The 15060-nt window shown below is 38.5% G+C and overlaps 1 protein-coding gene across 1 annotated transcript in view; it reads right to left on the bottom strand.

Annotated features, from left to right (window-relative positions):
• Nucleotides 1-15060, bottom strand: part of ERICH3 (glutamate rich 3) — a 130033-nt gene that overhangs the window by 14075 nt on the left and 100898 nt on the right. The window contains 1 exon segment of the mRNA XM_044005386.1: nt 13691-14119. Coding sequence (XP_043861321.1) covers nt 13691-14119 — 429 coding nt within the window.

Raw genomic sequence — 15060 nt, 5'->3', positions numbered from 1 at the left:
TGCTGCTCTCCCCGTGTTCGTAGTCTCCTGGAGGTAGTTCTAGAAGAGAGTTAATGGAGAAACTATGCTGACATATGAGTCACTTCAGGACACAAAGCAAGGAAGGCAAAAAGAGACTTCACAAAGAATGCACGGTCTGAGCAGAATGCTCTGTTTAGAAGAATTCCTTTGGTCTGGCAGGACAGCATGAATGCAGGAAGTGCCTGCTATGTGCTATGCACTGTGCTAAGTGATTGGAATACAAAGAACTGTGGTGTTCCCAATGTCAAGCTGAGCAGCCGATGAAGACACCTCTTCTGGAGCCTTATGGAGACCAACCACGCTGGCATCTGTCATGGTGACCCTGGGCAGAGGAGGTAAGAAACCCTACGGGCTCTAGCGACCAAAGTTCATAGACCCATTCTTCCCCAGTGGTTCCCAAGTGAAATATCTAAATCATGACACCCTCATGTTTTTGCAATCCCAGGATGCCACTGAGCCCAGGTTGTGAGCATACAGAAGCCCAGCAGTCCTCCTGGCTCTGACACTAAGGAGCTGTGTGGCATCAGACATGAAACGGTGCAATGCCTCTGAAGGTAGAAGAGCTAGATTCAAATTCCCCTCTAGAAGTTCCTACCTGAATCAAGTCAGACAAGTCACTTGACTTCCCCGGGTTCATTTATGTACAGGAGGAAGGGACTGGTCCCAGCAGCCTCTGAGAACCATCCCTCCAAGGTCTATGACCTAGTGCAATCTGCTTCACAGGATGGATGGTGCAATGCAAAGCCAGGCATGGTAGTGCATGCCCGGAATCCAAGCTGGGAGAGAAGCAAAGGCGGGTGGGTCCCCTGAGCTCAGTTCTTAACTGCTGTGGGGTAACTAGGATGTCTGAAGAGGGAAGAACAGGCACAGCTCAGGGCTCCATTGTGCCAATCAACAATGGGAAAGGGATACTCAAAGCCCCTGCATTTCCAGCCTAAATGGGAGCCACCTACAGCAACACAGATAGAAACCCCTCTCTGGGTAGAACAAACCATGGGTTCTTAACCTGGGGACTAGGAGTGAGGGTTTTTAAAATTATGTTTTATAACACTACATTTCAATGTAATTGTTTCTTTTGCAATCTTATGCATTTTATGTCATACATTTAAGAATATTCTAAGACTCTTTACTATGCTGCCAGAGACATAACTGCAAGAGGCACATAAATGTGAACTATGGGTAATGCACACTATTCTAAGCAGTATTTCTGTTTCTCTCTTTAGAGAGTGGAGTAAGACAAATTCCAGTATAAAAGGAGATTGACATTGTGGTGGTCTGTTTTGTGTTGAGGGGTGGTTACTCCAGAATGGTAGATGCTGGTGCATTTTTGCTTTTGTTCTCACACACAAGAAATTTTCTCCAATCCAAACCTTTGCACTGCTCATGACCCATGCCTGGAATGCCTGGCCTCCTCACCTCTGCAGCACCGAATCCTTTAACTCCCTTGAGACTCTGTCTGAGCCCTGCTTTTTATATGAAGCCACTACGCTGACACAATAAAAACCTCTAGAGACCAAGGACTTTTTAATTTTTATCTTAGCATTTGCTCCCATCACAATGCCTAACACACTGCAGGGAGTCCATTTTTTTATTGCTCATACGTAGGACTGTTTTATTTTTACCTTAGTCAGTCAGTCAGTCAGTCAGTCAGTCAGTCAGTCAGTCAACAAGTGCTGATCAAATACTTAGTCTGTGCAGGACACTATATTAAGCACTGAAAACACAAAGAAAGACAAAAAAGTCCTCTGCCCTCTAGCAGGTCATATTCTATTAGGGAAGACAACCTGGAAATATAAAATATCTACAGATCAGATGGAAAATGACCCCAGTTATTAACAGGAGTTTGACAAAAGAGAGTTGAGATGAATAGCATGTAGTGTAGACTATGTAACCTCTAAGTCATCCTTATCCCAATTCCACTGATATGTCAGGATCAAGAGCTTGGTTACATCAACCTTTAGGGTTCTAAGCACACTTTGGATGTCATTGGTTCAAGCCCCCACCAGTGGGCTATTACCACATTTAGGTATTTTTAGAAAGGTTGTACAGTAAGGAATCTTGGTAGAAAACATCTCTCAAAAGTCTATTACACACTCTCCCATTTCTCTGCAGAATCCAGAGGAAAATGGGCTCACACAAAGCAAGCATGTGTGGCAAAGGGGTAACATAGCTCCTGTGGGGTGATCAAAAAGTCCCCCTTTGGCATGAGGTCCTCTCTTCTCTGGGCTCCTTGTAGAGCTGTGAGGGCAGGAAGTCTTTAGCTCCAAGTGATGCAGATATCACCACAAGCTGATCCATGGATGCTGCTAGAACACTAGATGAGAAGACAGGATGTTCCAAAGTACTGAAGCTGGATGTTTATCTTCTAGTCAGAAGAGGTGGGAGAAGGAAGAGAGGGAGACCTGGACAAGGCTGAAGCTGAAGCAGAAGCCTCTTTCCTGTCTCCTTTCCCCCAAGAAATTCCTTTTCAGTGACATGCTGGAAAGCCACATTCCAGTTTCTGGAAAAGATTTTTTATCATCCTACTTGATAATTTGTAGATGCTCCAGAAGGCTTAACCAAAAGCCGTAGTCTTGAGAAATGGAATTCTGATCTGGCATCATTTTGCTTCATTAAATAGCTTTCAAATTCTTTTCAACTTAATCTAAGGTCTTGTGATTCATTGGTTGATAGAGATGTGTTCCCACCTAGTTAATATGGTTTCAACCATACTCTTACAATAATAAAACATTGGTTTATATTATCAAGAAGCATTTCTATAGTCATAAAGATAATTAAATTTAAACATGCATCTGAAGATGAGATGTCAATGGTGGTGGTCACAATGTTAATGACTTTGCACTGCCAGCTTGGGTGTGTTACCTATCACTCATTCCTTTCTGACATTTTTCTAATTCTCTCTGTCCTCATTCCACTATTACTTCTCTTTCTTTTCTTTCATTATTTAACATGAGAGCCAAGACAATTTTCTTGTATTAAAATAATGCATACACAGGGTAGAATGAGGCCACCACATTACTCTCCTATAATTAGCTGTACTCTCAGGGCAGGTTCAGGATGTCAAAGTTGTCCAGCTCTGCAGAAAAGAAAAATGATGCATGATCCTCCCCCCCCCCCTTTCTGAAGTCAAAGTTGTGAGCAGGGACAAGAACAAAAGTCTATGATGTTCAAATGATTTTCATAACTATATCTGAGACCATAATTCTCCACCACTTGTTTTGTGGACGTTAGATCAGGAAAGTTTCCGTTGTCATTATTTTATTGTGAGGGATACTAAAGTACAGCCATATATATGATATATATGATATATATATATATATATATATATATATCTTATTGGTCAGCCACAAACAGTTATTTGTGACCTTATTTGGGGTTTTCTCGGCAGAAATACTGGAGTGTTTTCCATTTCTTTCTGCATCTTATTTTACTGGTGAGGAAACTGAGGCAAACAGGATTAAGCGACTTACCCAGGATCACATAGTTAATATGTTTCTGAAGCTGGATTTGATCTCATGAAGATGAGTCTTCCTTTTTTTGTGGGGCAATGAGCGTTAAGTGACTTGCACAAGGTCACACAGCTAGTAAGTATCAAGTGTGTGAAGCTGGATCTGAACTCAGGTCCTCCTGAATCCAAGGGCTGGTGCTTTATCCACTGCGCCACCTAGCTGCCCCCAAAGATGAGTCTTCCTGATTACAAGCCCAGTACTCAAACTAGGCACCAACTAGCTGCCTAGAATAAAATATAAGCTCTAAACTTGCTGGTTAAGGGCTGGCCTAATCAGCCAGGTTCCAGTTTACCTTTCTCCTCATTTTCAATATTCACCTTAAGTACTAGCTTAGAAAGCAATTATTAGCTATTTTGTAACCATATCTGGATTTTGTTGACCTTGATACATTCCCAAAGGCAATCCTTTGTGCCCAGTGTGCACTTCTTTATCTCTACCTGATGAAATCCTTTTCTCTCCAGGGACAGCTTGAAGGGCACCTCTTCCATGGATTGTTTTGTGATATCCCAACAGAAAGGAATTATCTACCTCCTTTTTTTCCTAGACCACATTGTTTGTACCTCTTGTTTGCCAGGATCATATACTATCTTATAAAATACTTACTTATATACATATACTTGTGAATTGGTAGATATTTAAATACTGTGGATGAAAAGCCAATTCATATGCCCATTTGATCGTAAACTACTTGAAAGTAATGGCTGTATTATTTCATCGTTTCCTTTTTTTTAATCCAGCAGATACTTACAAAATACCCATTCTGTGTATGGGGCATTCTGCTGGGCAGTGCATATCCAAAGACAAAATGAAAATGGCAAACCCATGCCCTGAGAGAATTTACATATCCAATTCCCATTGTCTAGCACAGTGTCTTACTCATAGAAGCTAGGTTATAAATGTCTATTGAATTGAATTGACTGGAAATGATGCTAATTCTGATAAGTCCTTCATTGGTCCTTCTTCAGGCTCCTGGTTGGTGAATTCTTTCTTGGTGTACATATATTGATTCTATATATCCTGTGCTTTCAAGACCCCATTTCTTTTCCTTGTCTGCTCCTATTATACACACACACACACACACACACACACACACACACATACGTACACACACATACGTACATATGTACATACATACACCAATTCCATCTTGACACATGCTTACTCAGAAATGAATCAAAGAAAGCATGAATGCTAAGAATCCTCCATTAATACTTCAGGAGGGAGACTCTATTCAGGAAGAGGAGAGAACCAGGGATAAGCTTGAGGCTGCTCCAAAGATGGATATACTGGTTCTGAAAATTGTAGTTTAAAATCCTAGGAATACTAGATCTTTAACTGTATCACAAATCAGTAATCATCAAAACAATCTATTATGAATAGTGCAGATCAATGGAATAAATTGAATACAAAATAAACAGTAGGAAGTTACTATGGTAATCTACGGGCATCCAGGTGGCACAGAGGATAGAATACTAGGCTTGGAATCAGAAATACTCATCTTCCTGAGTTCAAATCAAGTCTCAGATACTTATTAGCTGTGTGACCCTGGACAAATCACTTAATCCTATTTGCCTCAGTTTTCTTATCTGTAAAATGTGCTGGAGAAGTAAATGGCAAATTGCTCCAGGATCTATGCCAAGAAAACCCCAAATGCAGTCACAAAGAGTCAGACATGATTTAAAAGACTCAACAACTAGAGCACCGGCCCTGGATTAAGGAGGACCTGAGTTCAAATCCGGCCTCAGACACTTGACACTTAGACACTTAGACCCTTAGACACTTAGACACTTACTAGCTGTGTGACCCTGGGCAAGTCACTTAACCCCCATTGCCCAGCAAAAAAAAAAAAAGACTCAACAACAATATCATGTTTGATAAACTCAAATATCCAAGCTTTGGGGAAAAGAACTTATTGTTTGACCAAAAATTGCTGGGAAAACTGAAAATTGATATGGCAAAAACTGGGTATAGACCAACATCTCACACAACATACCACAATAAGGTCAAAATGGGTACATGATTTAGACATAAAGGGTAACATCATAAGCAAATTAGGGGAGTAAGGAGAATTTTCCTATCAGATCTATAGACAAGGGAAAAAAACTATGACCAAACAAGAGAGAGCACTGAAGGATGTAAAATCAATCAATTTGATCATTGTTTTTTTTTTAATTTGCAGAAACACAATTAAAAGGAAAGAAGAAAACTGGGGGGGGGGGCGGAATTTTATAGCAAGTTTCTCTGATAAATGCCTCATATCTGAAATATACAGAGAATGAATAAAATTTGTAATATGAATCATTTTTCAATTGATAAAAGGCTAAAGAATATAAACAGGAAGTTTTCAGAAGAAGAATTTCTAGTCAAATGAAAAAATGGTCTAAATCACCATTGATTAGAGAAATGTGAATTAAAACAACTCTGAGGTACTACCCCACACCTAACACATTGGCTAACATGAGAGAAAAAGAAAATAAATATTGAAGGGGATGTGGAAAAATTGGGACACTAATTCACTGTTAGAAGAGTTGTGTACTGACCCCACCATTCTGGAGAGTAATTTGGAACTCTATCCAGAGGACTATCAAATTGTGCATACCCCCTAACCTGGAAATACCACTCTCAGGTCCCAAAGAGATCAAAGAAAAAGGAAAATAGCGTATTTGTACAAAAATATTGATGACAAGTCTTTTTTGTGGTGGCAAAGAATTGGAAATTGAAGGGGTGCCCATCAATTGGGGAATGGCTGGACAATGATCGTGATGGAATACTATTGTGCTATTAGAAATGATGAACATTATAGTCTCAGAAAAACCTGAAAAGACTTACATGAACTGATGTAAAGTAAAGTGAGCAGAACCAGGAGAACCTTGTACAGCAATACTTTACTATGATCAAATATGAATGACTCAGCTATTCTCAGAAATACAATTATCTAAGATAATTCCAAAGGACTTATGATGAAAAATGCTATCCACCTCTAGAGAAAGAACTGATGAAATCTGAATGTAGATTGAAACATACTTTTAAATTTTTCTTTATTTTTCTTTTTTTTAAATGTGTTTTCTTTCACAATATGGTTAAAAAGGAAATGTTTTGGGTCAGCTAGGTGGTGCAGTGGATAAAGCACCGGCCCTGGATTCAGGAGGACCTGAGTTCAAATCCGGACTCAGACACTTGACACTTACTAGCTGTGTGACCCTGGGCGAATCACTTAACCCCCCATTGCCCTGCCCAAAAAAAAAAAAAAGGAAATGTTTTGCATCACTTCACATGTATAATCTATATCAAATTGCTTCCTCAATGCAGGGAGGGGAGAAGAGAGGGGAGACAATTTGGAATTCAATTGTTTGTTTGTTTTTTTAATTCTAAAAATTTTACATGTAATTTAGAAAAAATAAAAATATACAGTTTAAAATTTGTTATTAATTCAAAATCCTATTCTAAGCTTATTTTTGCTATCATGAAGAGTTCCTTAGCTTGGTCTTTTTTTTTCCTATGACCAAACAATTATCTTCCCAATACTTCACTATGACATGACAGTGTCAACCCTCTGGAAAGTTAAATTGTTATAGCATTAAAACAACAAAAACAGAAGGCCAGGATTAATCACAGTCTTAAGACCATTTTCTTTCCATAGTCTTCTGCATACATGGCATTCATCAAGGATGCCCTTAATTAGTGAATTCACAAAAATGCAATTTTCATTTGCACAAATATAATAACTAAAAATAAGTCTACACAATTTTATGTTTTTCTAGTGGATAAATTTCATTTAAACCTTAAAAAAACAGATCTGTTAGTAATTCTCAATTATTAAGTATGTAATTTGTTCTTTCCAATTATTAGTATTTTTTCACCTTATGTCCATTACTCCCAAATGGCAAGTTTTACTTTATACTTGACCTCTGTTTAGGTTTACACATTGGTCATATACTGTGATTGTTCTTCTTCAAGAACTCATACATAAACTGGAAAGATTATACACATTGATAAAAGAGCATTATATATAATTTCTTTGTATTGGGATTTAAGGGATGAAAAATAAACTATATAATGCATATGAAGTACCCAAATACCAATCTTAGCCATAGAGACTTTTGAACGTGCTGAACTAAAATGCAATGCTTTCACTAAAATCAAAAATAAAATAAAATAAAAACTATGGAGAAAAACCATTCAGTGCAATACTCAACAAACACCCAAGATGACATAACTCATAGGAGTTTACAATGACTATTCGGACTGATCAGCATCTATCTCCCAAGAGAGCAACCAACAGGATAGGGCTCAGGGGGGAAAAGGGAGAAGGCATCAAATTCAACAAATATACACAAAACATGGGCTTTGTTTAAAACTGTTTATAAAAAAATAGATTCAGTCTAGGAAAAACTTTATAGTTTATCTCCTCAAATCTTTATATTTTATCTCCTCAAATCCTATAGCCACATCTACTCTAACCCTATTCTTTTCCAACAAAATTCTTTGCTGAAAAAACTTTATGTTCAATTCTGATGGCAAAGAACAAGTTTTAAGGTATGTGACTACTTTTTAAAAGAAATAACTATTTCAGTCTTATTATTTGTATCATCTATGACAGTGCCTCTGGGATGCAGAGTAGGTGCTCAATAAATGCTGGATGATTTATGAGTTGTGACCTTTGACCTTATGTCAATAAGTCCATTTAATCATGAAGAGAAGGATCTGGGATTCTGTGAAGGTTGGGGATCCTTTCCACTTCTGCCTTGACAGATAATGGCACTGACCTCACGGAATGTTCTAGAGATGAATTGAGAGAACAAATCATAATAGCCAGCATTTATATAACAAAGGTTTTCAAAGTGATTTGTAAATGTTACCTCATTTTATCCTCACAACAATGTGGGGGAAGGGAAACATAGCAAGTGAGGCCTGGAACCAGCTTAACCCAGCTCATGGGTATCCAACTGCACAATTCTCAATGTGAGCATTTGCTCCTCAGATATCAGCAAATGCCACAAATCAGGGTTTGATTTATTGTTTTCTTGTCTAGACTTAAGAAAATGGAGAAAATAATGCTGAAGGTTAAACTAAAAATATGTACTTTTCCCCCTCGAGAGTCACAGTTAGACATTTAATAGCATACCCCTGGAAGTAAGTGTTATTTTTATCCCCTTAGGATGGATGAGAAAACTAAGGGAGATCGAGGGTAAGGGATTTGCCCAGGGTAATACAGCAACCAAGTGTCTCAAGTCAGATGTTCTTGGACCCAGGTACAGCTGCCAAATATGTGTCAGCCATTCCAGCTAGGGTCTGAGCATGAGCCTTTGTGAACTCCAAGCTGGGTGTGCAGCTTTTCCAAGTTCCATAGACAGGTGGATGAGCATCACTGCTTTATTTCAAATGAAAATTGAAAAGAAATGAAATTTTTGAGTCAAATAAGGCAACTCTATGAAAAGACTATGACTCTTCCGTCATCATGAGGCTTTTCTCCACCCTTTCTAAAATGAGATATAAAATTAAAGAGACAACAGACATGATTGTATTCATATGTAGATGTCTGCATGTATATGCACATACATGAATACAAATATTTGTGGGTATGGATATAAACACACTCACATAATATATGTGTATGTGTGTGTGTGTGTGTGTACAGAGGCATATGTAGAGGGTGTTCCCAAAGTCTTCTTCTGCTTAAACTGCAATGAGGCTTTAGACCCCCTGCACATACACAATACCTATCTACACACATTAGCATACATACATGTACTCATCTATATGTGTATGCATACACATGTCATGTCCACCCATGCATGGAAAGTCATATACACATACAGAGATATATGTAGATAAATGATATATCAATTGGGATATAGACATAGACACAGATATAGACACAGACATGTAGATTTGATAAATTTGCCCAAGTAGCATTTTATCATTTTGGATAGGGCATTTTCTCTCAGGTACCTGTATGAGATCTGTATAGCACATCCCATAGCCATGTAGCAAAGAGGTTGGTGCAGGTAGTTGTGGCGTAGGGGACAGAGCACCAGGCTTGGAGTCAGGAAAACTCATCTTCCTGAGTTCAAATCTAGAATCACACATTAGCTGTGTGCCCCTGGGCAAGTCACTTTACCTCTATCTGGCTCAATTTCATCTGTCATTCATCTGTAAAATGGGGATAATAATAGTCCCTACCTGCCAAGATTAGCTGAAGATAAAATGAGATACTATTGACCTTGTGAATATGATATGCTGTGTAAAGCTTATAAGTGTTTTGTGGGTTAGGTGAAAGAGCACTTGACTTTTGGTCAGAGGATCTCATCTGAATTCATGTGGGATCAAGGCCAAGTTCCCTTTTCCTCTCTGTGCCTCAGCTTTGTCCTCTCTAAAATGAGAGTGTTTGGCTACATTACCACCGAGGGATCTCTTAGCTCTTTGTCTCATCCTATCTATATTATGCAGAAGATTCATTAAAAACTGAACGATTATAATTACACTTTCATGGAATATCATTCAATTAACATTGTCAATTAATTAAAAAGTATTTATTATGTGCAAAACACTGTGCTACTCATGACCTAGGGATACAAATACCCCTCCATCCCCCTCAAGAAGCCCCTACTATCAGAGATGGTGTTCTCTTATGTGTCATTGAACAGTTTTTCCATCCATTCTCCTCTCCTCTGTGGCATGGAGGTGAAACTTTCGTTCTTTAGGCCAATGGAGAAAGGTTTGTCCTGATCCTGCAAAGATGTAAACCCTCCAAGTTCAGAGACTCTCACTGCCAGAAGATTGAGCCCCAGACCTTAAAGCATTATCTAAATACTGTCCTTGAGATCGAGTACTTTATATTTTCCATCCTAATTTTTACTGTGTTCCCTTTTGCAAGGAAGTTATGAAAACGTTGGTTTCCTTGGAAGAATCTTTAAAAGTTCTTCAGACTGGCATCTTCCAGAACATATGCTCACACACAAGGTGCCATCATTTCCATGGTTTGTTTACATGTTCCTTGCAAGCTCTCAGGGTGATCACATGTGCCAGAGTGTATTGCTTGTTTCCTGTGGTCATATGACAAAACCACTTCTGCCATTTTCTATACTCACCTCTTTAAAGAGAGTTCAAACAATTTATGCTATGAAAATGTAAATGCAATATCATGACACCACAAGAAGTGATGAATATGAGGAATCCAAAGAAACGTGGAAAGGCATATGAACCTTCACTGGGTGGAGACAAAAATTAGGACAATTATATAAACAGTAACTATGGAACAATAAAACACAATTGAATGTTTTATAATTATGACTAATGTTGGTTCTGTAGAATAGATGTGGAAATGCAGCTTCCTTCATTGCAGAAATGGGGGACTATGAATGAATGAATGAATGAATGAAAAAAGTCAGCCATTTATTAAGAGCTTCCTGTGTATCAAGAAATATGTTAAGATCTCAATATGCAAATCGAAAAGCAAAAATACTCTTTGACTAAAAGGAGATGACATTCTAATGGCACATATAGGAACAGAGAGAGACACTTTGGTAAGGGAATTTACACACATAGTAAATGAGGCTACAGAGGAGAAGAGTGATACATCCCATCCAGGAACAATGGCAGAGAGTTGAAATGACTATGTATCAAGGTTCAAAAACTGAGAGTAAGAGGAGATGAGGAAGGAAAAGATGGCGGAGAAGGTTGTAGAAAAGAAGTTCGGAAAGTAGAGGAAAATTAAATATAGTGGCTAGAGCCTTCGTGAAATAGTGGTCTACAGGGGAAGTTTGCATATTCTATCACATGTAGTTGCTGCTACCTTTTTTTTTTTTTTGCTGAGCGGTTTTGTTTTCTCTTAAAATCTTTGTTAGAAGGGAAGGTTCACAGTCACAGGCTAAAGGGAAAAAGAAGGTTATATTAAATGAAGGTAATAGAAAAACAGGCTCATCAATAAAAAAAAAAAGAAGGAAAAAATCAGTTCCTGGAATACTCGTCAGTCAACAAGTATTTATTAAGCACCTACTATGAGTCAGGCATTGAGTGTACTAAATGCTGGGGATATACAAAGAAACAAAGGGGGAAAAAATCACTGTCCCTGCCCTCAAGGAACTAATATTATAATGGGGGAGCAAATGAAAAATCACGTACATACAAGATATCTATAATGTAAGTGGAAAGTAATTTCGTGAAGAGGCACAATTAGTGTATAGGGGATTGTGGGAGGGAGGACAAGATGCAGTCTAGGAAAAGGACCTTGATTAATATATGAAGCAGCAAATCTTGTTATTCAGTCAGTGTAGGTGATACCTTAATGAAGAGGTACCAGCCAGATTAGTGAAAGCAATATATTTATTATGTAATCAAGAATCCACATTTTCCCAGTATGTCAAGAAGAAAAGAACAAATCAATACAGTTTTATGAATTCTAGAAGAATCTAATACATAACTCTGGGGAAATATGGCCAGAGACAAATTGACTAGCCATGCTATCCATTATCTTCATATTACCATCTATACTTTTTGTTATACAAAAATGTATGGGTGTGCCTATCTTGTTAATAGAGTAATCATGTGTATATCATATACTATCTATGATTTTATAATATGTGTATATACTTACATTTTAATATCTAAATCTAGGCAGAAGAATTTAATTTTCTGGAATGGAAATCAATGTATGAAGACATGTTTTGTTTATTAATTATCACATCCAAGTTATTTAAGTAAAAATCTACCTAATTTAATAAATCTGCTGACTCATTCAAAGATATGCAATTCAACTCAGCAATTAAGTCAAAGTTCTAAAAGCTCAGCTCCTTTTTAAAGCATATTTCTAAAAGTAAGTTTATGATATTGTTGACTCAGATAATACAAAACTTTTGGAAAAGATGCTTATTTTATTGATATGCTTGGCCTATTCCTTTTAACTAAATTAAAAAAAAAACTAGAGAGTATACTACCCCCTTTGTTGGGGCATGCAGATACTCAACTCTACAGCAGAGTGGATGGGGAAGAACTTGCTTCCCCATCATCCACCTCAGCCATGATTCCAACACCTAATTTGTAGAGAAGAGTCGTATAATCTCTCCAAGGTAAAGAAAATGGAGAGAGAAAAAGATCAGAGGTCCATGGTAACTCTTCTCCCTTACCAGACAGAATGAATCATAGCCTACACCCAAGAGTCAGTCCTTGAGATGAGAAACCCAATCATCCCTCCAGTGGCAATCTAGTGCCCTGAAGTGCCTGACATTTAGGAGGCCCTTAATATAGGTCGTTCATACTGAATATTAGGGGAACATTAGCATTTGTCATTGGAATATCCTTAGAAGATGTGGGTACAAACCCTGACTCTACCACATATTGGCTCTATGTCCTTGGATAAGTCATTCAACCCAACTCATTCCCTCATCTATTTGCTAAGATTTCACTGATGCCGGAAACTCCCAGTGAGTAAATTCCATCTACCAATACAGATTGGCACCCCTCTTGCAAAATAACCTCAGAGATTTGCTTGGAGCACTGAGAGGCATAAGACTTGACCAAGATCACAGAGCCAGTATGTATCAGAGGCAGGAATTTCAATTGTCTTTCTGTTTGGGGTCCAGTTTTCTATTCAGTGCACCATGTTGTTTATCATTCTCCATAAAATATGGGAAAATGCTTAAACTCACAGATGTTCCCTGTAGCTCAGATGAGGTATTTCTGAAAAATGTAAAAACTACTCTTTCCAAAACGCTGATACTTTCTAATGATAAAGGGTTGTGTCAATATGAATTGTTATATTTTGAACAAAATGTCAGAAACCAGAATAAGAATTCTTCAGGAACTGGGAGCATGTGTGGCTCATGCTATTACCCTGAAACACCATATAGACGTCTTCAGCTCTGAACCCTGCATCCCATTGCATCCTCTCTATATATAAAGGTAATCACTCTGTGTCAGGTATTGCCAAATCATTACAATGGAAGTCCAGTGGAAAGTACTTAGCAGAATACAACTGAAAGAAGACAGAAAGCCCCGAGTACACAATACGATTTATGTGGCACAGAGGCAAATAGGAAATAACAATCTTATATCTTCAGTGTTACTGCAAGTGCATTTCCCATGCTCTTACAAAAGGTAATGGCCATGATCAACTTCCATGCACAAGGAAAATCTTGGCTCAATTCAATGACTATACTCACCACCACCTTCATCAACCTTAGAAAGCCCTGCCATTGTACCATCCATCTCTTTGGCGGTTTTGGCCAAAGGCCACCGAGCATCATCTTCTTCCTTTCCTTCCCCAGAAGCCTGATCTCTGCACCCTCCACTTGTGCTCTTTTTGACAATTTCTTTTAAGGAAGAATGCCATTCTGTTCCTTGATCTTCACAAATTCCCTCAGGGTCCATCCTTTTTGACCCAATTTCTCTTCCATCCATGACACCCTGGGAAAGAGGGTATTCTTCAACTTTGTCTTCTTCATCCATATCTCTGAAATATTGGTTTTCTTGGTGATTTTCTTCTTGGCTTTGCTCACTGGAGGTTCTCCCATCCCCCATTTCAGACATATCTTCACCGGAACTAGAATATATATTACTTCTGGATGAGCCTGAGGAGGAAGTTTTCCTAGCTACAAACAGGAAAAATAAGGACAACATAAGAGTTATTTTTATCAACCCCCCCCCCCATATTATTTCCATTAACCAGCTGGTTAAATGTTTGCAGTCACTTTAGTCACTTCATTGACCTCAGAACTCTCAAGTGTACTCCAAAGTGCTCTGGGCTAATGAGGCAGGAGCAACGGGCTCTAGTTTTGGCTCCAACACCTATTGATTCCATGACCCTAGGAAGTCATTTCCCATCAATCGCAAAAAGTAGATGCCAGAGGTTGGGTGGGTGAGTAGTGAAAAGAGCTCTGTCTCCAAAATCAGGGAAGCCAGGTTCAATTCGGGCTCTCATGTGTGAGTGTGGTCAAGTCATTTACGTTTCCTTGGGCTCCCATTCCCTCATCTTCCCGGTGATGGGTTTGGGCTGGATGGCCTCTGAACCCCCTTCCAGGATCACATCTCTGACCCTAGGCCTGAATGACTTCAGATCACAAAAGTGCATTTAATTAAAGTTCACCTAGTCTAATCCCTTCCCATTTTACAGATGGAGAAATTAAGACCCAAAGAAAGTACATGACTTGCCCAAGATCACATAGACAGGAAATGGCAGAGCCATCATTCAAACCTAGATGCCCACATTCCACATCCCAGACAGCTTCTACTCTGCCAACCACACTGCCTCCTTCACTAGCTCCTATGATTCTAGAAATATTGGATTGTTCATGGACAAAACGGCTCAAAGATTTAGGAATATACATATATGTGTGTATGTACACTTATACACACACACATATATGATATGCACATATACTTAAACATACATGTATGTCTATATGTATATGTGTGTGTGCTCTATTCCATGTGATATTTATTGTGAAAAAATCAAATATATTAGAATCCAATGAGGTTTTAAAAGGTGGCTACAACCTGACCAACCAACCCTTCTGGCTTGTTCTGTTCCAAG

Source organism: Dromiciops gliroides, chromosome 4 (assembly GCF_019393635.1).
Source record: "Dromiciops gliroides isolate mDroGli1 chromosome 4, mDroGli1.pri, whole genome shotgun sequence".
Classification (NCBI taxonomy): domain Eukaryota; kingdom Metazoa; phylum Chordata; class Mammalia; order Microbiotheria; family Microbiotheriidae; genus Dromiciops; species Dromiciops gliroides.
The sequence above is the reverse complement of the archived record's forward strand: the minus strand, read 5'-3'. Positions and strand labels throughout refer to the sequence as shown.